This window comes from Strix uralensis, chromosome 37, assembly GCF_047716275.1.
Source record: "Strix uralensis isolate ZFMK-TIS-50842 chromosome 37, bStrUra1, whole genome shotgun sequence".
In the NCBI taxonomy this organism is placed as follows: domain Eukaryota; kingdom Metazoa; phylum Chordata; class Aves; order Strigiformes; family Strigidae; genus Strix; species Strix uralensis.
Window position 1 is genome coordinate 1,873,455 of NC_134008.1, and position 21,287 is coordinate 1,894,741.

The 21,287-nt window shown below is 47.9% G+C and overlaps 1 protein-coding gene and 1 long non-coding RNA gene across 2 annotated transcripts in view; both read left to right on the forward strand.

Moving 5' to 3' along the window:
• The window catches only part of LOC141937094 (uncharacterized), a 786,032-nt gene that overhangs the window by 755,865 nt on the left and 8,880 nt on the right, over positions 1–21,287 (forward strand). The gene's annotated exons all lie outside the window — the stretch shown is intronic.
• Positions 19,317–20,252, forward strand: LOC141937083 (olfactory receptor 14A16-like). Its single transcript, XM_074854483.1, has one exon. It carries the CDS (start codon positions 19,317–19,319, stop codon positions 20,250–20,252), a length of 936 nt encoding a protein of 311 aa, XP_074710584.1.

Sequence of the window (21,287 nt, forward strand, 5' to 3'; positions counted from 1 at the left end):
CAGAACACCTGGAAAGTGTCAGGCATGATGACATGACCCTGGATGTGATGATCAAAGGCATGGGGACACAGGTGGTGTTCTCCTCAATCCTTCTGGTGAGGGTCAAGGTTGGAGAAGAAGTGGAGGTAGACCGTTTTGGAATTTTTTGTGCAGCTGGTGTCAGCAACAGGGTTTTTATGACTATGAGACCCTTTCTAAGGATCAAAAGCTGCTAGGAAGAGAAGGGAACCATCTGATTAAGGGGGGCAAAAGTGTCTCTGACAACAGGCTGGCCAACCTGGTAAGAGCATTAAACTGGTAATGGCTGGGGAAGGAAGACAGTGACCAAGTGAGGAAGTGTTGGATGGTACTGACAAGGAAAGGGTCTTGCATGATGAGAGCAGAAGGGAGATGGTAATTAGCAACACTGAGCTGAGAAGGAAACACCTCAAACATATGCACATAAATAAGGAGATGCTACAGGACAGCACCATGGAAATGATCTCTTGCCCTTTCTGGGAAATCAGCATGGCTGGACACCTCTTTTGAGATCTTGCACAGTAATTCATGCAGTGTGGAGAACAAATGAGAGGAATTTGAAGTCATGGCATTTACAGAGCCCCAAGGACATTTAGATTAATGGAGCTGTGGTTCACAGCTCTCACAACTGGAGTGTGATGATGGGTGGGTACATGCTCTTTAGAAGGAAAGGCTGAGAAGGCGAGGAGAAGGAGTTGCTGTTACTGTGAGAAAGCAGTGAGAATGCATGGTGCTGTGCCTGAGGAGAGGTGATGAGTCAGCTGAGAACCAGTGGATTAATGGACAGAGCAACAAGGGTGACACTGTAGTGGGTGTCTGCTACAGGCAATGGGGCAGACTCAGGAAGAAGTAGGTGAGGCCTCTTCAGACATTCCTGGGACAGCTCCTTGTGGGCAACTTGAAGCCCCGGATATCTGCTGGAGGGGAAAGAAAGCAGGACACAAGCTATCTATAGGGCAGCAGAGATAACCTCCCAAGACTTCAGTGCCTTCTTTGCCTCATGCTTTAATAATACTGACAGACCTTGGGGTGCTGGTCCTCTGAGTTGGAGGACCATGACTGTGGGAACAGTGACCTTCCATTGGTGGATATTGAAATCGTAAGGGATCAGTTGTATCAGGTGGATGTTCATGAGTCCAGAGGGCCTGATGGGATTCAACCCAGAGTACTGAAGGAGCTGGCAGATGTAACAGCAGGAGCCCTCTCCATCATCTGCCAAAGCTCTTGGGAGTCTGGGGAGGTCCCCACTGACTGGAAGCCAGCCAGTGTTGTTCCAATTTACAAGAAGGGCATGAGAGAAGACCCAGGACACTACAGACCTGTTAGTCTCACCTCAATACCTGGAAAAATTATGGAGATCATCCTGGGTGCTATTGAACAGTATTTAAAGGAGAATGCAATCAACAGACACAGTCAGCATGGGCTGACAAAGGGAAAGCCCTGTTTAACTACTGTAATATCCTTCGAGGATACAGTCATCCACCTACTGGATGAAGGGACAGCAGTGGATGTAGTTTTTCTGGACTTTAATAAGGCTTTTGATACCACCCTTCACAGTACCCTTCTGGACAGCTTGTGCAACTGTGGGGAGAGCATGGTGTGCTGGGTGGAGAGATGGCAAAACTGCAGGACTGAAGGGATTGCATTCAGTGGGGCTGCATCTGTCTGGGAACGGGTCACCAACAGTGTTCTTCAGGGCTCAATTCTAGGGCCAGCTCTGTTGAATATTTTTATCAATGATCTGGATGCAGGATATGAACGCACCATGAGCAAGTTTGCTGATGATTTCAAACTGGGATGTGACTTTCCTGAGGGACATGAGGCTTTGCAGAGGGATCTGGATAGAATGGAGCATTGGGCAACCATAAATGGGATGAAATTTAACAAGTCCAAATGCTGGATTCTGCACCTGGGATGAAGTAATGTCAGGCAGAAGTAAAAACTGGGAGAGGAGTGGCTGGAGAGCAGCCCTGCAGAGAGGGATCTGGGGGTGCTGGTCAGCTGCGGGCTCAAAAGGAGTCAGCAGTGTGCCCTGGCAGCCAAGAGGCCAGTCAAGAGCAGTGATCATCCCGCTGCATTCAGTGTTGGTGTGGCCTCACCTTGAGTATTGTGTGCAGTGCTGGGCCTGCAATTTAAGAAGGATGTGAAGGTTCCATCCAGAGGAGGGCAAGAAAGCTGGTGACAGGGCTGGAAGGAATGTCTACGTTATCAATGACTAGATGATCATTGTACATCCCTTCCAATTGAAATAGTCTTTTCTATTCTATTCTGTTATGTTCTATTTTACACTATGCTATTCTATTCTACTTGTTTAATCCAAAATGTCACAGTTCTGTGACAAGCAATGGATCTACAGCTCTTCCTGGCAGTGCACATTTGGGCCGCAGCACCTCAGCGGGGGCACCAGGGTGGAGACCAGCCTTCTCCCAGGGAAACCTGAGCAGTTAGTGCTGTGCTGCTCTGTGCTGCTGCATGTACAGCGCAGTCTTCACGCCTGTGCTGTGCTGCACGGATCCCTTGACCACAGGACAACCTCAGCAGCTCTTTGTCACAGAGGAGCCTGCAGGCAGGTCCCACTCTGTACCGCCCCTTATGCCACCTGCCTGGCTGTGCCTGTACCTAACAGTGATACTTCTGAGGTGATACTTCTGAGGAGGCCAATAAAAATGGTCACACATTTCATGCTGGTATTCATTGTGGACCAGGATCTGTAGAGACACAAGCATACCCACGTCCCCAAGTAACAAGGTCCCATGGGCCTTCCCACTTACAGGAAATAAGATCCTGCATTAGGACTTTGGCATGAGGAACAGATACTTCGTTCGAGCTCTGTAATGACAAAAAATGTGTTAATATCACAGGGTTATTGGAATATTGTGGGATGGTAAGATGATTCAAAGTATACATTGCTTTAGCAAGACGGCTGTGTGGCATCTCTCCTTGCATTCCCCCTCTTTGTTTTTCAAGCAATCGCTTGAGACTAGCATGGGTACGTTCAACAATGGCTTGTCCTGTGGGGGAATGAGGAATGCCAGTTACATGTGACACACCTCATTGGTGTAAAAACATCGCGGGTGCGGGCTGCCACATATCCTGGACCATTCTCTGTTTTAATGCTATGAGGGATGCCTAAAGCTGCAAAGGCAGATCTCCAGTGCGAGGAAACATCTCGACTTTTCTCTCCTGAATGGGCGATGGCCCATACTGCTGTGGAAAAGGTGTCACAGAAACATGCACATATTTCAAGTGTCCAAATTCAGGTATATGAGTAACATCTGTTTGCCACAACTGAAGGCTCTGTAGACCCCTAGGGTTAACTCCTAGCTGAGGCACAGATACGTGTTGTTGGCAGTCTGGACACGAAGTTGTAATGTCTTTGGCAACAGAAGAAGTCAATTCAAACTGTCACAGAATCACAGAATCACAGAATCAACTAGGCTGGAAAGGACCTTGAAGATCATCTAGTCCAACCATTAACCTAGCACTGCCAGTTCCCATCTACACCATATCTCTCAGCGCTATATCGACCCTACTCTTAAACACCTCCAGGGATGGGGACTCCACCACCTCCCTGGGCAATCCATTCCACTGCCTAATAACCCGTTCTGTAAAGAAATACTTCCTGACATCTAGTCTAAACCTTCCCTGGCGCAACTTGAGGCCATTCCCTCTTGTCCTATCACTTGTTACTTGGTTAAAGAGACTCATCCCCAGCTCTCTGCAACCTCCTTTCAGGTAGCTGTAGAGGGCGATGAGGTCTCCCCTCAGCCTCCTCTTCTCCAGACTAAACAACCCCAGTTCCCTCAGCCGCTCCTCATACGACCTGTGCTCCAGACCCTTCACCAGCTTCGTTGCCCTTCTATGGACACGCTCGAGTCATTCAATGGCCTTTTTGTAGTGAGGGGACCAAAACTGAACACAGTAATCGAGGTGCAGCCTCACCAGTGCCGAGTACAGGGGTAAGATCACTTCTCTGTCCCTGCTGGCCACGCTATTTCTGATACAGGCCAGGATGCCATTGGCCTTCTTGGCCACCTGGGCACACTGCTGGCTCATGTTCAGCCGGCTGTCAATCAACACCCCCAGGTCCCTCTCTGACTGGCAGCTCTCCAGCCACTCCTCCCCAAGCCTGTAGCGCTGCTGCGGGTTGTTATGGCCCAAGTGCAGCACCCGGCATTTGGCCTTATTGAACTTCATACAGTTGGCCTTGGCCCATCGCTCCAGCCTGTCATTGTAATGTTCTGGCACCTTGGTGGAAAAAGGCATGAGAAGTCACAGCTTGTTGAAATTTGTCCGGAAGAGGAGCAGCCGAAGCTGGGGCTGCAAGAGCATCAGCTTGTGCATTCCCTTCATTAGTAAACCCTGGCAGTCCAGTATGGCTTCGGACATGTAGCATATAAAAGGGTTGTGACTGAGATTGCAACTCATGCCACAAAGTCTTTAAAAGAAAAACCAGATTCTTATTGTTCACTTCTTTTAAAAGAGATCTATCTAATCTCTTAACAACATCAGCTTCATAGGCGGAATCTGTAACTATATTTAGTGGAACATGAGGAAATCTTTGACAAGCCATTGCAACAGCTCGGAGTTCCACTAACTGAGAAGACCCTTCTCATCTGATAAGGTCTTGCGATTCACCATCCTGCTTCCATGTAACAAGTGCTTTTCCAGTCTTTCTGGACCCATCAGTAAGACAGTAAGGCCGGAAAGTGGCACCGGGGAAACCAAAGGACGTTGCACAATTTGCAATTCCAAATGCATTTTCAGAAGTTTATGTGATGATAAGTGAAATAATATTTTCCCTGAAAAATCCAACAGTGACATTTGCAGATCTGTACTGTTTGCTAAACACCAATCAAGATAGTCATTTTTTATAGGAACCAGAATGTTTTTTGGATCTTGGCCTGTTAATTGCACACGTTGACGGCCTTTATAAATTAATTTTGCTACTAATTCTATGTGAGTGCTTACTGTTTTCTTTGGTTGATAAGCCAAAAATACCCACTCCAATATTAACAGCAGGTCAGTGAGTTGGTCATCCCACTGTCCTAGAATGCCTATTGGGTGATTGTTGTTTAGCATGACATAAAGATTAACTTCAAGCTGGTCATTAATCCTATAAACTTGCTTATTTGCAACAACGTCGGCAACAATACTCAAAACAGCTTTTGCCTCTGGGGACAGTTGTCGAGCTGAAAGTAGGTCTGAGTCTCCCTTTAAAAGGTGAAACAGTGGAGCCAAAAGGGCATTTGTAATGCCCAGCAAGGGCCGTAACCAATTGATTGAACTCAATAATTTCTGCACATCATTCAAAGTTTTTACTTCATCATTAATTTGAATCAGTTGTGGCTGGATAGTGTGATCTAATATTTTCACCCCTCGATATCTCCAGGGCGGCAGTGTTTGAACCTTTTCAGGGGCAATGTGCAAACCATATATTTCCAGCGCCTGCCGTAAAACTGGCATCACTTCCTGCAAATGCATTTTTGTTGGTGCAGCTGTTAAGATGTCATCCATGTAATGATAACAACATACATTAGGGAACTGTTTCCCAACTGTTGAAAGAGCTAAGGCAACATACCACTGGCAAATGGTCAGACTGTTTTTCACGCCCTGGGGCAAGACCGTCCAATGATATCTTTTACAGGGTTCTTGAATGTTTACTGTTGGAACTGTAAAGGCAAATTTTGGGGAATCATCAGGATACAACGGGATCACAAAAAACCAATATTTCAGGTCAATTACACATATGTCCCATTCTCTTGGTATCATTGTTGGTGAGGGCATCCCAGGCTGTAAGGCGCCCATACTTTCCATCGCTGCATTGACCTGCCTGAGGTCATGCAGCAGCCTCCATTTGACAGATTTCTTTTTGATTACAAAACCAGGTGTATTCCAAGGACTATTAGAAGGTTCAATATGGCCTCGGTCTAACTTCTCTTGTACTAAGGACTGCAGGGCACATAGCTTTTCTTGGGACAGGGGCCACTGATCAACTCAAATAGGGGTAGTTGTCAACCATTTCAAAGGAATGGTTGGTCTCTTTGTGCCCTCTGTGACAGTGGCCCCTATGAAAAACCCCCTGGCTGTGAACTGATAGTCGTGTCCCACATTTCCAGTATATCTCATCCCCATAGATTTAGAGGGACTGCCACTACATAGGGCCGTACTGTGGCCACTTGTCCTTCTGGGTTAACAATTTGAACTGGCATAATACTCTGACAAGTGGTCGTGGCTCCTCCTATTCCTGCTAATGCTGCCCCAATATTTATCGTTGGCCAATTTTTGGGCCAATCTCGGGATGATATAATAGTGATGTCAGCTCCTGTATCTATCATCCCCTTGGTCCTCACATCTTTTGGAGTACCTTTGGATAACGAAAGCATACATGTCATAATAGGACATGAAGATCTGATGTTCTGCGTCCAATAGATCTGCGGAGTACCTGTGGAGCCAAAACCCCCAGTTCCCCTGGTCCGTTGTTCCACGCCTGGGGCCTGTGAAACAAATGGTACAAGTTGAGCAATACGACAGTTAGCAGGAACAGTTACTGGTGGAGATGGTGTCCACATCATAGCACAAATTTGACCCTCATAATCTGCATCAATTACTCCTGGGAGAACAAACAATCCTTGTAAAGTAGTACTAGAACGTCCTAACAACAAGGCACTTAATCCATTCCCTAAAGGGCCATACGCACTTTGTGAACTTTTGCCGCAATTAGCCTGCCTCTTTAAACCTGCCTCTCCACGTGTTAGTGGCGCTCAGATCGCAGAGACTAATGCTGCAGGAGGTTAAGACCTTCACGGGGACATCAGCACAGACACCAATGTGGTGGATACAAAATGTCCGTTTATTAAACTGTGTATCTTACCTATATATGTTCACCAAGTACCTCCTTCATGGGTGTGCCCTTAACATTGCAAGCCTATCCATCACCTTACCTCGTAACAAGGGAGGGCTACAGCTATTCCTTCCGTACATCGCGAGATCTTCCGAACGCCACTCCCTACACTTCCCCCTCCCCATGCTTTATAACATCATTATTCCTGATTGATTGTCATTATTGCGTGTTCCAAGCGGTGATGAGCAAGACCCATATGTCGATCTAAGAACGAAACATTAACCTTCTTAAACAATCTACGAACTACGGCACTAATACATGTGAAGGCGATACAAGTAGCAAGAAGCACACTACATATTCTAATAATTCCCCAAATGAGCCAATCTCAACTAAGCTAACTAGTAATCTAAGCCCACACGTTGTCAAGCCACCCAAACCATTCTGGTTTTACAAACGTGGCTGTGATGAAAACATAGCAAGATTCTGCCCCTGTATCCAGAGGAAAACAGACGTCTTCGCGGTGATGTGCTCGTGCCCACTCTCTCCAATATCCTGCGTGAGTTTGCAACGCACAACCAAGGAGGGTGATCCACCACCAACGCTGTAACACAAAACTCCATCTTACGTTAGATCAGGTTTTACACACCGTGCGGGTATCCATTTGATTAGACCGTCCTTTTCCACTGCTGCGTACCCACGCCCAAACACCCTCAGTGACCACCCTGACTCCCAAGCTATCACGCCCGGTTCCCTGGTCTGGACCAAAGGATAGTTTTTCGTCGCCTGGGCTGGTATAAAGTGTTTCCACAGGGGAGGTGTAGACTCATCGCCTCGAACAAAATGATTTAAGGTATACAAAGCGCGTGACAAAAGAGCCTGTTGGCGGTCTATGGGTATTGTCCCTCTATGACCTTCCCCCTCCCCAAGCTGTTGGAGCTTTGCTTTCAGGGTGCGATGTGCACGTTCCACTATCGCTTGTCCTTGACTGTTGTAAGGAAGGCCCTGTACTAATTTGATGTCCCACAATGCACACCATTCTTTTGTGGGTCCAGCAACAAAACAAGGGCCATTATCTGTTTTGATCTCTTGTGGCTTCCCTAACAAGGCGATAACGCCCTCCCAATGAACAATAACGTGTCTGGCTGTTTGCTTACGAGCCATTGTGGCTAATATTGTAGAGCTAAAGGTGTCAATGGTTACTATGAGATACTTACTTGGTTTTAACAATTCACATGCTGTTACATCATTTTGCCATATCTGATTGGAAGAGAGACCCCGTGGATTGACACCTGCCTCCCACAGTGGGCCTTTTTGACAGTAGGGACAAAGTGCCACTATGTTTTTTGCTTGCGACAGAGAAATATGACATGTTTGCGCTAAGGCTTTTGCTCCAAGGTGTAGAAAGGAATGTAAACTCTTTGCGGCGTCCAATGACCACACACCCCATGCCACTTGGTCAGCCTTATGATTGCCTTCTACAATCAGACCTGGTAGGGATTGGTGACTATTCACATGTGTAATAAAGGTCTGCCCTATGTGCTGTTGTAGAGCTTCATAAAGTAAGGTCGATACTTCTGTCTGCACAAATCCTACTGTTGCCATTTTGTGTACAAGTTTATAAACATATAAAGAGTCTGTAACAATATTAACAGGATTCTCTGCCTCTTGCTGGAGTGCCATCTGGACTGCTTTGGCCTCTAACCATTGTACAGATTTGTTAGTCTGAGTCCACATCCTCTTTTCTTTGTTTTGCAGCAGCACCTGCAACACTTATTTCAAGACTTTATGAATTAAGGGTTAGGCAAACTTCAAAAAATGCAGCATACTCAAAATAGTTTCACAGAAGGCTAGAAACAATACAGCAGTTACAGTTACAAGTTAAAAGAGTAGGCTAATTTCACTACCCATAATTAAGGGATATGACTAAATACTACAAAAATAAACAATAAGGAAAATACAGAATAGCACACTTACTTAATGGGGTACTAACATTCAGATCTGCAATTGCTGGGGAACCCTGGATGCAGTGAGAATTCAGAGTGCCCTTCCTCGCAAACCGGAAATCCTACGCGATGTGTCCATCCGTAGGTGAGGCATCCAACATCGCTGCAAGCAGGTCCAGCCTCTAAATCAACAGGCCAAAATAACTGGCAATTTTCTTTGAGCGGAAACATCTGATTTCATCCTCCTGTTGGGTTCCACCCAGAGCCTGGCCACCACTCAAGGGGGAAAACCAAGGGAGTTTCTAATAAGCTTAAACACTTGGGGTCCTGCTTCTTGATACTGCTAAACAAGGAACTTAAATACACACATCCTTATAGCATTTCATCCTTATTAATAACTACATTTTATCTGAGCTACATCTTTTACTGGTAACTAATAAGTTTATATATTTCATAAAGGAGTTACAATTACTGTTAGCATTTTTTCTTAAAAAGGTTGGCAACCATAGCGTGACTAAGGACAGAGATATTTTGTCCTATTGCAGTTGCAAGCATTACCCATACATTCTGCTTAAATGATCAGCTGAAGAGATCGCGAACTGTTGGCACAGGGGCATCCACAGCACCCACAGCCGGCTCCTGAGTGTCCACCAAAGGCTGCCTCTCACACCTCAGGTGTGGTCACACACAGCTTGCTGGTAACCACCGGGACTGTGACCTGTGAAAATACAAGCATAACCTCTTCCCCAGGTTATTAAAGGATATGGTCCTTCCCAATTACCACTTTCCAGGACTTGAACCCTGCCCTGGACTTCTTGTTGATCTGGTATCTGCGACGAGAAGTGACGCAATATTGGTGGCACCTTTCATGATCAGTTTGGCAAACGTTTCTGGATGAGTAGTGACCATCTTGTGCATTTGGTGTGGAAAAAAAAAAAAATCCATTCAATTATAAGAGGAGGGTTACTGAGTGTTTCATCCCATTGAAACAGCAGAGCATAGGGCTGCCCTGAAGGATTAAATAATATCAGTTGATACGGATGGCCTGGCACACATCACGATGCTTGTCTTTCTGAGATGGCATTAGCTACCTGGTGGAGATCTTGTTTTGCTTTCTCTGTAAGTACTCTGGGTGATGTCAGTGAAGGATCTCCTCGCAAAATATCAAACAAGCTATGCAGATCATCATTAGTTAGGCCCAACAACGGCTGTATCCAATTTATAGCTCGTAACAGTTTCTGTAAATCATTTAAAGTCTTAACATCAGTTTTAAGTTTAACCTGTTGCGGGACAGTGGTCTGTTCACAAATTCTCCACTCCAGGTACTGCCATGGTGATGGTCGCTGTACCTTTTCAGGTGCTGTTTGCAACCCCACTTGAGATACTGAGTCTTTGGTTAAAGCAAGAGCCTTTTCCATGATCTCCTGTGTTTCTGCTGCTATGAGGATGTCATCCATATAATGATATATAACAGTCTAGGAGACCTACATTGTGGGAGTATTCTTTATGCCTTATGGTAAAACAACCCAGTGATACCGTCTTGCAGGTTCACTAACATTAATACTGGGAACAGAAAAGGCAAATTTAGGTGCATCATCTGGATGCAAGGGAATGGTAATTACTAATCCTTTAGATCAATTATTACAAGATGCCAGTTTCAGGGACTCATTGTTGGGGAGGGCATTCCTGGCTGTAATGTACCCGTATCCTCCATGGCATCATTAATGTGTCGGAGATCATGTAAAAGTCACCATTTACCACTTTTGTTTCAAATAATTAACACCAGGTAGTTCTAAGAACTGGTGGTAGGTACGAGATGTCCTGCACTTAATTGTTCCTGAATTAAATCATTAAGGTGGCCCAACTGTTCCATTGGTGAGGGCCACTGACCCACCCACACAAGTGATTCTGTTTTCCAGGTTAGTTTCAGGGTGGGCTGTGCTGCAGTGGCAATTAAGACAAATTTGATCCAATTTGAGTTCCCCATTGAGCCATATAGTCACAACCCCATGATGTAGCAGGGGTTTCCAATATAAATGGATGGATATTTGTTACCCAGTTTTCTGGGCTCCTTACATGAATGAGATCTTTGCTTTGAAATGTTACAGCATGACCACCAACCCTGAAAAGCACTCGAGTTACTGAAGCTCACAGATATTACAGTCACATCCGCACCAGTATCTAAAATGCCTGTCAGTTCAACAGATTCTTCAGCTTTAGTGAGGTTACATTTTATCAGAGGTCGACTTTGTCTCCCTGTCTGAGCTCAAAATGTTTGAGGGGTACATGCTGGTCCAAATCCTGAGTCACCCCAGCTGTAGTAAAATAAAGAAGCTGAGTAAGTCTGACCTCTGGTAAAACGAACAACCCCTGTAAGGTTGTAGATAATTTTTATGACAATACCCTTCTTAGACAGATGGTACAAAGGTGCACTCTCCCCACAGAGTATGCACCTAAATTCAAGACAACAATTAATACAGAATTACTGCCTCCTGCTAGAGGAGATATTTCACCTATGACACTTAGAACACTCAGTCCAAGCAAACAGGCGGCACCAGTGACCCAGCAGGCGGGCACTAAGGTGCTCTGTCGGAGAACTCCGCACTCCGCAGCTGCAGCTGGGCTGCGTCTCATGCATGCAAAACAATCACACAAGGAGGTCTCTTACACTTATTACTCACACAACATAAAATGATAAATGCTGCAAACATCAAAACACTGTTAAGAATATATAAAGCCATTGCTTATTGATTATGTGGTCTTGGCAGACAAGGGACGTTGCATTCCAGCGTCAGCACCTTCTGTAAAAACTGCCGCTTCTGGCATTGGAGGGGGGCGGGGCTCGGGAAGGCCCGGGGACGCCACCGCCAACTCTGCGCTTGCAGGCCAATCACCCTCTTGATCACGCGCTGTTCTCGCGGTAGCATCTTCTCGCGGTTCAGTACTTTTCCACAGTTCAGTGTTGCAGCTGTCCGTTGTTTTTCCCTGCCACCTTGGCATAGCTCAGCAGCCTCTTATCTTTCTTCCAAGGCCTGTTTTTCATCAAAGCCCAGCACTTTCTCACAGGCTGTGCAAGGCTGACAGGCCAATGCCTCCCACATCTCCGCCCCCCAACGCTGCATGTCCACCTTCCATTTTTCTGCTAGTTCTCCCCTACGCACCTCGGTTTCCCCCTCCCCATCGTCGGAGCTCGCTGAGTGCTCCTCTGGGGTAGCTTTCATCATCACATTTGCCTGCCCCCAAGCCATTAAATGCTCTGGCTTTCCTAATTCCGCTTGTTCTGCTAACTCCACCTCTATTTGCGGCCAGAGCTCTGGCTTCATACAGTCTATCGGCTCTGCTAAAACGCCGAGCTTTATCAATCTTTGCAGCATCGCTTTCAATGTCCTCGACTTCATAGAAGTCTTATTTTGTTTAGCCCATCTTTTCAGTACCTTAACTGTGACATCTATGGCGCGCCATGGAGTCTCCCGTCCTGCGTAGAGCTCCTTCACCTCCTGCTGTGCACCGCCGACTGCCACAGTTTATCTCTTCCCAGCATCACGTCGGGGTCACCAATTGCCACAATTAGCCTGCCTCTTTAAACCTGCCTCTCCACGTGTTAGTGGCGCTCAGATCGCAGAGACTAATGCTGCAGGAGGTTAAGACCTTCACGGGGACATCAGCACAGACACCAATGTGGTGGATACAAAATGTCCGTTTATTAAACTGTGTATCTTACCTATATACTTTCACTAAGTACCTCCTTCGTGGGTGTGCCCTTAACATTACAAGCCTATCCATCACCTTACCTTGTAACAAGGGAGGACTACAGATATTCCTTCCGTACATCGCGAGATCTTCCGAACACCACTCCCTACAAACTTTCTCATCAGAAATAGTCACTGACGTGGCTGTGGCAACATCCACTCTGGCACTTCCTGAGGTTTTTGCTGCGAGTCCGCCACATAGGCCTGAAATGGATTCCGAGGAGTTATTTGTGTCGCAGCGCAGCCCTCCCTTCGCGCCCCGCCTTCCGTTTCCCTGATTATGGCAGAGTATCAGGGGCTACCCTTGCGCATTAATTTTCGAGCGACAGTCCTTGGCATAGTGCCGTGTTTTTTTACATCTTGCACAGAGTATATTTGCAGCACACGTATTGTTAACATGCTCTTTTCTTGGACAGTTCTTTTTAAAATGTCCTGTTCAGCCACAGCCATAGCGAGGCCGATCCCCCCTTACTGCGACGGCAACTGTTTTTGTCACTGTCTCCATTTGATGTATTGCTGTCCCAACCTTACTGCAGGCATTTATCATTTCTACCAGTGAGGGGTTAGCACTGGGTAATGCTGCAATTACACGTCTGCAATCCTCATTAGCATTGTCTTGTGCAAGCTGTAGAATTAGAGCCTCTTCTGCTGCTTTATTATTAACTTGTTTCTCTAATGCATCCCATAGACTATCTAGAAATGACATATATGATTCACCTGCCTTTTGTTTAATCGTACTCCAGGATGCTTTCAGAGCCCCGACATCTGGTACTTGAAGTAAAGCCTGAAAAGCCAGCACTTTGGCTTGTTGTAAAATCAACGTATGTAACTGGGCTTGCACTTGTGGGGCATTAAGAGGGTGGTCTCCTAGCAATTGTGGAAGTCCTGCCCCAAAACGAGGGTTGTCTTGTAGGAATTCCAAATTGGCTAAAGCCTGCTCCTGTGCGAGCTGCCTCCATTTTGCTTCAAACACCATTAGCTGCATAGGAGTTAAACAGACCTGAGCCAAGCTCCGACAATCATGAGGTGTTGATTCACTAGTATAGATTCCTTGCAAAAGCAATTGAGCATAAGGAGAATCTAATCCATGCTGCATACAAGTGGCTCTCAATTCCTTTACTAACCCCTAGTGGAATGGTTCCCACTCATTATGATCACCATCCGGGTTAACAAGTACCAGGTATGCATGTTTTTTCCCGGAACCCAAAGCCTGAGCAAGTTCTAAGTCTCCTTCTTGTAGAGCATGCTCCCTCATTTTTAGCCAAAATTTATGGGGGTTAGGAGCCCCTATAGTCACTGTTACCAGTTGTATCGTAAGCAAATCATCTCTTTCAGGCCCCTTAATTGGGTTTGGGGGGGGGCAGTAGGTGGTGGTCGATCAACAGCTCTCCCCACTGACTCATCAGATAAATCTATTAGTAAATGTCTCGATGCTTTGTGGAGTACCGGTGACTCGGGAGAGTCCTCATCAGAGTCCTCATCGGCAGGTGGTGGACACATGGAAGGGGTCCACAGCCTTACTGGGGGTACCTGAAGCACAACTAAATGATCCGTCCAAAAATCGGAAGTAACATAACATCAGCTGCAGCTACTGCGGCAGTCCAATCACTTTTTAGCTGTTTCAGGGATTCATGTATTTGTTGCCATGTAGTGAAAGATGATGCAGCGATGGTATCCCCCCTTGTGGCCGCCTCAAATAAGGTGTTCCCTGCCTCTCTCCATGTTTCAAGATTAAAAGCAGAGAGTGCATCAGCAGGGACCCCATTCCTTTTACACCAAATAAGCAAAGTGCATATCGCCTTTTCCTCATATTTGATTCCCCGCTTCTCCAGAATTTTTGTCAAAATATGTAAAATAGATTTTTCCTCTGCAGAAATTTGCACCCCCATGTTAGCCCGAGCTGCTCACCTTGTCTCCAGGTGACTTCAGTTACTTGTCCGGACTAGTTGGCTCACCTCCACCGATCGTAAAGTTCAGCTGGGCTCCGATACCACTGCTCGGCTTCCGCGGTCCTCGCTCTGTCCGAAATCGAGATGGGATTCACACACCAGCTTGGGATCCGTATGTTGGGTTGGAATTTGCACATTGGGGTCACCAGTTGTAGCGGCTGAAATAACGAGTCAGAGTGTTCTCTTTTTTTTTTCTGCAGGGCAGGGGCCGTTTATTCTTACAATAGTACATACTTATGCTCTCGTTAAAGGTCTTACTTCATCATTAGCAAATCAGCAATTAGACAGCTATCAACCTTTTCTCCTATCAGCATCAGACCACTCTAACACGCGCTGTGCAGACCAATCAACTTCTTGTTCACGCGCTGTTCACGCAGCAGTAACTTCTCACAGCTCAGTACTTTCCCACAGCTCAGTGTTGCAGCTGTCCGTTGTTTTTCCCTGCCACCTTGGCACAACTCAGCAGTTTCTTATCTTTCTTCCAAGGCCTGTTTCTCATCAAAGCCTAGCTGCTTCTCGGAGGCTGTGCAGGGCTGACAGGCCAATGTCTCCCACAACTTTAGTTCCGTTTCTAAATCTTGTACTTGTCTGGCATCTATTTTATTTCATAAGCAGAGCCTATGTCTGTGGATCCTACTCTCTTCCACTATTTTGATTAAGACAGATCTCTTAATTTGGGAAATTCTTCAGTGTCATATCCCATGGGATTCTTCCAAGCAGGTTCCTCAGCAGGCCAAATCCTGCTCTCCTGAAGTCCTGCTCTTTACCTTGTTCCCTTCTCTCAGGAGCCTCAGCTCTAATTTCCCACCCCTGACTGTTACATCCCTGACCAGCTCTTCCTTGTTTCTAAGTATGATTTCCTGCAGGACACCTCCCCTCACTGCCTCCTCAGGATGGCTTTTACTTTCCTGTATTGCCCCTTCAACAAATATTGGGATAGTTTAGGTCTCCCATGAGGATTAGTGCTTCTTCCAGTTAAATGAAGAAGGTCCATCTACTTCCTCTTCCTCATCAGGGGGTCCATATCAGACATCCAGCCACCACAGTGTTGCCCATGACTCTTCAGCTCAGCTGAGTCATCATCCATGCCCAGGCAGAGCTCCACACATTCCTGCTGCTCTCTCTCATAAAGGGTAACTTCCACTCTGGGTCCAGCCCGATGGCTTTATTAGTACCAAACCCGCAGGACCCCACAGTTTCTCCAGGAGAGGGGATTTATAGTGCTCTGCAACTCTGCAAATCCTCATGCTGTTCTCTCGTGTGAGACACCCGAATCAAAATGAGCCAGCTGCACCTAAGCATGAAAAGCTTCAGTCTGTGGGGACCTTGTGAAACTGTGGGATTTGGAAATGGAAGTCACCTGAAGTTTTACAATGAAAAGGGGCCAATCCTACATCAGTGGAGGAAGGGGACCAAACAGCCCGATACATCAGAACAGGTGGGAACCTGACTGGCTTGTTTAACCCCACAAACATGGGTGTGTCCCAGGGTGTGGCTCCCCATTTTAGAGAAATAGAGAGGCACTGGAGAGTGTTGAGTGAAGTTCTGCCAAAGTGGGGTTTGGAACTTAGTGCCCACAACCATATGGAGTGTCTGAGGGACCTGGAGTTCTTTGGCCCAGCGGTGTGGAGGCTTCAGGCACTATAGGAATAACCTGAGAGTGACTGAGGGGTGATTTCAGAGATGGTGGAACTTCTCTTTATAGTAAGATACAGCATGAGAAAGGACTAGTGCCACAAAGTGCAGCTGGGGAGGCCCAGACTGGACACAAAAAAGTCACTCAAAGGGCAGTGCTGTGGTGTAACAAGTCACCCAGAGGGAGACTGGAGCAGCCCCAGGATTTGTGTTTCAAGAAGCAACCAGGGAGGATGGAGAAATATCAGTAAAGGAAGGGAGGTGTTCAGGTGAGAGCAAGGTGTGGTAGCCAGGTGGACATCTCCAGCCTGCAGAGAAAGAGGTGCAGGTGTGGACAAGGTGGGACAGCCTGTGGTGGAGACGATAGAGGGATGAGAAAAACTCTGAAAATTCCCCAGAAGAGATGAGCTCTTTCTGCCCTTGGCTATGACTGTTGTCTCTGCCACTGATACCGATGAGGAAGCACCTTCTCCTTACAGCACTGGGTCTCACGGCCTCCCCTTCCCTCCCTGAGAGCCTGGGGGATGTTAGACCGTAGTCCTGCTCTTGGCATTGTGCATCCCCACATCACACTACCCCAGCAAGAGCCCTGAGCAATGTGTGAGGGACAAGATCTCCCTTGCCAGGGGCTAGGAGTCAGATCTTTGCCTTTTTGCTTAATTTAACACTTCCAGTTTTACTCAGAATTTGCTCCACCTTTGGCCTTTGTTTACCTGTCTTCTCTGCCTGGAGTTTTCTGCTCTAACCAGCCCCTGGGAAGGCTTTGTCAGTAATGGTCCTCACTGGGACCCATTAAGACTCCAAAGAACTTTGCAGTTTGCATCTGGCTTTGACTTCTTGAGAGGCATCTTCATCATCCTATCACTGTCTGAGGTTCATGGACTCAGCATCAAACCCACCTGAGGAGTCTTTAAAATGCCTTGGGCTGGTCCTCTGTTACGGAGCTGGGCCAGGCTCCTGGGACGGAGGGAGTTCAGGGCAAGTGGGCAGCGCTGCAGAGAGACAGCTCTGCCCAGGAGCAGCTCCTCTGCAAAGCGCAGCAGGGCTGAGGGCACTGCCTGCAGGCATTAAGGACAGAGGAGCTGGCCACAGAGAGGGGAAAGGCAGACGAGAGTGGGAGGAAGCTGAGAGCTCCGTGGAGGAGAAATCCTCACAGCCCTTGACACAGTAAGTCTCTGGGTGCAGGGCAATGCAGCTGCAGGTCATGGAGGGATCTGGTGAAGCCAGCACAGTCGTCAGTAATCTCCCTCGTGTCTAGAGGAGGAGGATGTGCTCCAGAGCAGGGCTTCCCTGCTGCACTGTCAGAGGGACAGGCTATGGAGGCTGCCTTCTCCTGGGGATGGCTGCAGGGGTGTGCAGGTGCGGGTGCAGCCAGGGGTGTCCATGGCTGTCCTTCAGAGCAGGGTCCCTGCAGCCCAGGGGCTGTGTGTTGGGGCAGAGACTCTGCTTCCTGCCAGGGTCAGCACTCAGCCTGCCCTGGGAGCTGCCCATGGCACTGTGGGGAGAAGCTGTGGGTGGAAGGAGAGACCCCTGGCAGGGTAGGGTCCTTCTGCTGTGGAGAAGGTGCTGTGTGGGTCAGGGCTGCTCACTGCTCCAGATCACCCCAAGTCATTTTCAATGACATTTTTTGAGGGGAAGGTCAAGGCAGTGATTACTACAAAGATAAAGATAAGGAGCTTTCTTGAGTGTGTGTTTTCAGTTTCCTGCTTTTGGGGAATTTGGGGAGAGAAATGGAAAGGAGTTCTCATGCTTGAACAAGTCATTGAGACTTCTGATCTCTAACGCTGAGTGAGCAGCAGCTCTGATAACAGCCTCCTAAATTGTCTTCAGCCACTCCCCTGCCTGTTGGCAGCACCAGCATCACCCATCAGGGTTGCTCTGACCTGCCCTTTTCTACCTGGAAACAGGAATATGCATGCAGCCAGTGCCCTGCAAACAGGGAAGTTTCTATAGGGCCAAGGTAAGTGCTGAGAGGTTGGGACAGGGTCTGTGAGTTCTGACAAGGAAAAGACCTTGTACAGAAAACACCTCCCAGTATAAAAATCTCCAGACAGCAGGAATATGATCAGGGAATGAGAGGAAATGAAAACCAGAAATTATGTAGGAGGGAGAATTGAGAAATCTCCACATTATCCCCCTGTGCAGACCCTTTACTCTGAGCAAGCCCCCTTGCCTCCTCCTCTCCCACCCAGCAAAGCCTCTGTCCACACCGCAGTGGAGTCCAAGGCATGAACCTCCTCCTCTGCAGCCCGAGCTGCAGCAGAGCCATGGTGCAGCTCTCCAGCCCCATGCCCAGTTCCCTCTGCAGAGCACAGGGACTGGGAGCAGCTGCCCAGCAATGTTGGTGTCTGGGAGGTGGCGAGCACAGCTGTGGAAGGGTAACGCTGTCCTGAGGCTGCCCCTGCCCTGGTCTATCTCAGCAGGACCCTCAGTGCATTTAACTTGTTTCTCCCCTTCTCTGTGTTATAAGCCATGTGTGTCTTTGTCTAGAAGTGGGGTGCCGAGACCTTGAGAAAGGGTGACACATGTAGTGGTCTGCACGGGGTCCCCCTGCTCTCAGCAGTGTCTGGTTGTGTTTCAGGGTAATGTAAGAGTGTGATTGCCCTCCATGTCATCAAGGAAAAGCTCAGGGCAGCTCAGAACAAGTCACTGGGACAGAGCAGCTCCCCTCACTCTGCACTAAGCCACAGGCCATCCTCCTTGCCTCACAGGACCTGCTCAAAGACTCCCCAGGTGAGATGGGGGAGATTTAAAACACCCAAAACTCTCAAACTGCCTTCTACCATCCTCATTCCTTAGCACTGGGAGTGCAGATGCTGACTGGCCCTTCTGCATTACAAATTGTTGCATCTGACAAAGTCAGACACCAGCTCTGGCTCCTACCCCCACTGTTCCCATGAAACCACTGCTGCATAGCAGGGCTGACTCCTGGGCAGCCTGCGGGTAGAGGCCCCGCTCCTCACAGCACAATCAGAGTACCAACCACAGCTCCAGGCACGGAGCTGAAAGAAGTTCTCTGAGAAAAGGAAAAATGAGGTGTGTGGGTGTGCAGTAGGGACAGGGGTGTTGGGAAATGGCTTTGATTTTGCTCAGAAAAGTCTGCTCTAACTTGTTAACAACACTGTAAATAACACTGTTATTTCCTCCTTGGTCAGTCCCCCATGTCCAGAGGTAGCAGATGTCCAACAGCAGCAGCATCACCAAGTTCCTCCTCCTGGCATTCGCAGACAGACAGGAGCTGCAGCTCTTGCACTTCTGGCTCTTCCTGGGCATCTACCTGGCTGCCCTCCTGGGCAACGGCCTCATCATCACCGCCATCGCCTGTGACCACCACCTGCACACCCCCATGTACTTCTTCCTCCTCAACCTCTCCCTCCTCGACCTGGGCTCCATCTCCACCACTCTCCCCAAAGCCATGGACAATTCCCTCTGGGACAACAGGGACATCTCCTACTTGGGATGTGCTGCCCAAATCTTTTTCTTTGTCTTCTTTTTTGGAGCAGAGTTTTCTCTCCTCACCATCATGTCCTATGACCGCTATGTTGCCATCTGCAAACCCCTGCACTACGGGACCCTCCTGGGCAGCAGAGCTTGTGTCCACATGGCAGCAGCTGCCTGGGGCAGTGGGTTTCTCAATTCTCTCCTGCACACGGTCAACACTTTTTCACTACGACTCTGCCAAGGCAATGCTATGGACCAGTTCTTCTGTGAAATCCCCCAGATCCTCAAGCTCTCCTGCTCACACTCCTACCTCAGGGAAGTTGGGCTTCTTGTGGTTAGTGCCTGTTTAGTTTTTGGGTGTTTTGTTTTCATTGTGGTGTCCTATGTGCAGATCTTCAGGGCTGTGCTGAGGATCCCCTCTGAGCAGGGACGGCTCAAAACCTTTTCTATGTGCCTCCCTCACCTGGCCGTGGTCTCCCTGTTTGTCAGTACTGTCATGGTTTCGTACCTGAAGCCCCCATCCATCTCCTTCCCATCCCTGAACCTGGTGGTGTCATTTCTGTACGCAGTAGTGCCTCCAGCATTGAACCCCCTCATCTACAGCATGAGGAACCAGGAGATCAAGGATGCCCTGAGGAGATTATATGAATACACTTTTTTGCAGCATGAATAGGCACCCACCACACTCGTGTAACTCCCAGGAATTCAGTAAAATCCTGTCTTTTGTTCTACTGTTTCTTTACTTTGTAGATGTTTGTATTTCCTTGTTAAACAATATTATTTATAATTATGTATTATTCATATAACTTCTTATGTTTAGAAATGTTTTTTTCTGTCTGGTTAGCCTAAAATACAGAAGGAACCAGGCCCTTTGCATAGCTAAAGAAGCCATAACTTAATCATTTGCCTTTACTCCCATCTCTTAGATCTCCTCTGGAGCTGGGAGCCCAAACCCAGCAGGCAAAAGGGATTCAGGAGCCAAGGGCCCAGCTGCCCCATGGAGGAGCAGCCCCAGTGCTCCTCGCTGCCTCGGTGGGCACTGCCTCTCTGCTGCCTGTGAGCTGGGGTTACTGCTTCCCTGGAGCCATGGCCAAGTACAGCAGCAGGACGTGGCTTTTTCAGTTCTGAGCTCTCCTCACTTCCACACTGTCCTGCTGTGCCCTTGCATTTGTGTCACCCCCAAGCTTTTGTGTAGTTTTTGACAGTCCTGTTCTGTCCACAGTGACACCCCTGTGGCTGCAGGCAGGAGCAGGCCATGTGAACCACGGTGTCAGAGATGGCCTCCATGCCAGCACCACCATAAACAAAAGGGCTCCTCAGGGCAGGACCAGAATTCTGGACATCTCTTCCAAAGCTGGTGTTGGTAATACACCAAAGGAGCTGCCAGGAGATCTCAGGTGGTGTCCAGGGACAGTGTGTGACTCTGGTGGAGCAGTGAGTGTTCCCTCATGAAGTAAATAAACATGCAAGGTGGAGTCTCTTGAAGGAAAACATGAACCTGAGAATACCATGTGTTAACGAGAGGACTGCATGACAGGCTGTGAGGAGCCAGCAGGCAAAGGGACATCAAAACAGTGTTTTAGGCCACCCTTTTGGAAAGCCCATAGGCCGGATCTGGTGCAGCTCTCCCTTGTCTTCTGTGCCATTGGAGACACCCCATGGTCCTTCCCATCCCCGTCCTTGGCCCTTGAGCCATCCAGGGAAGATG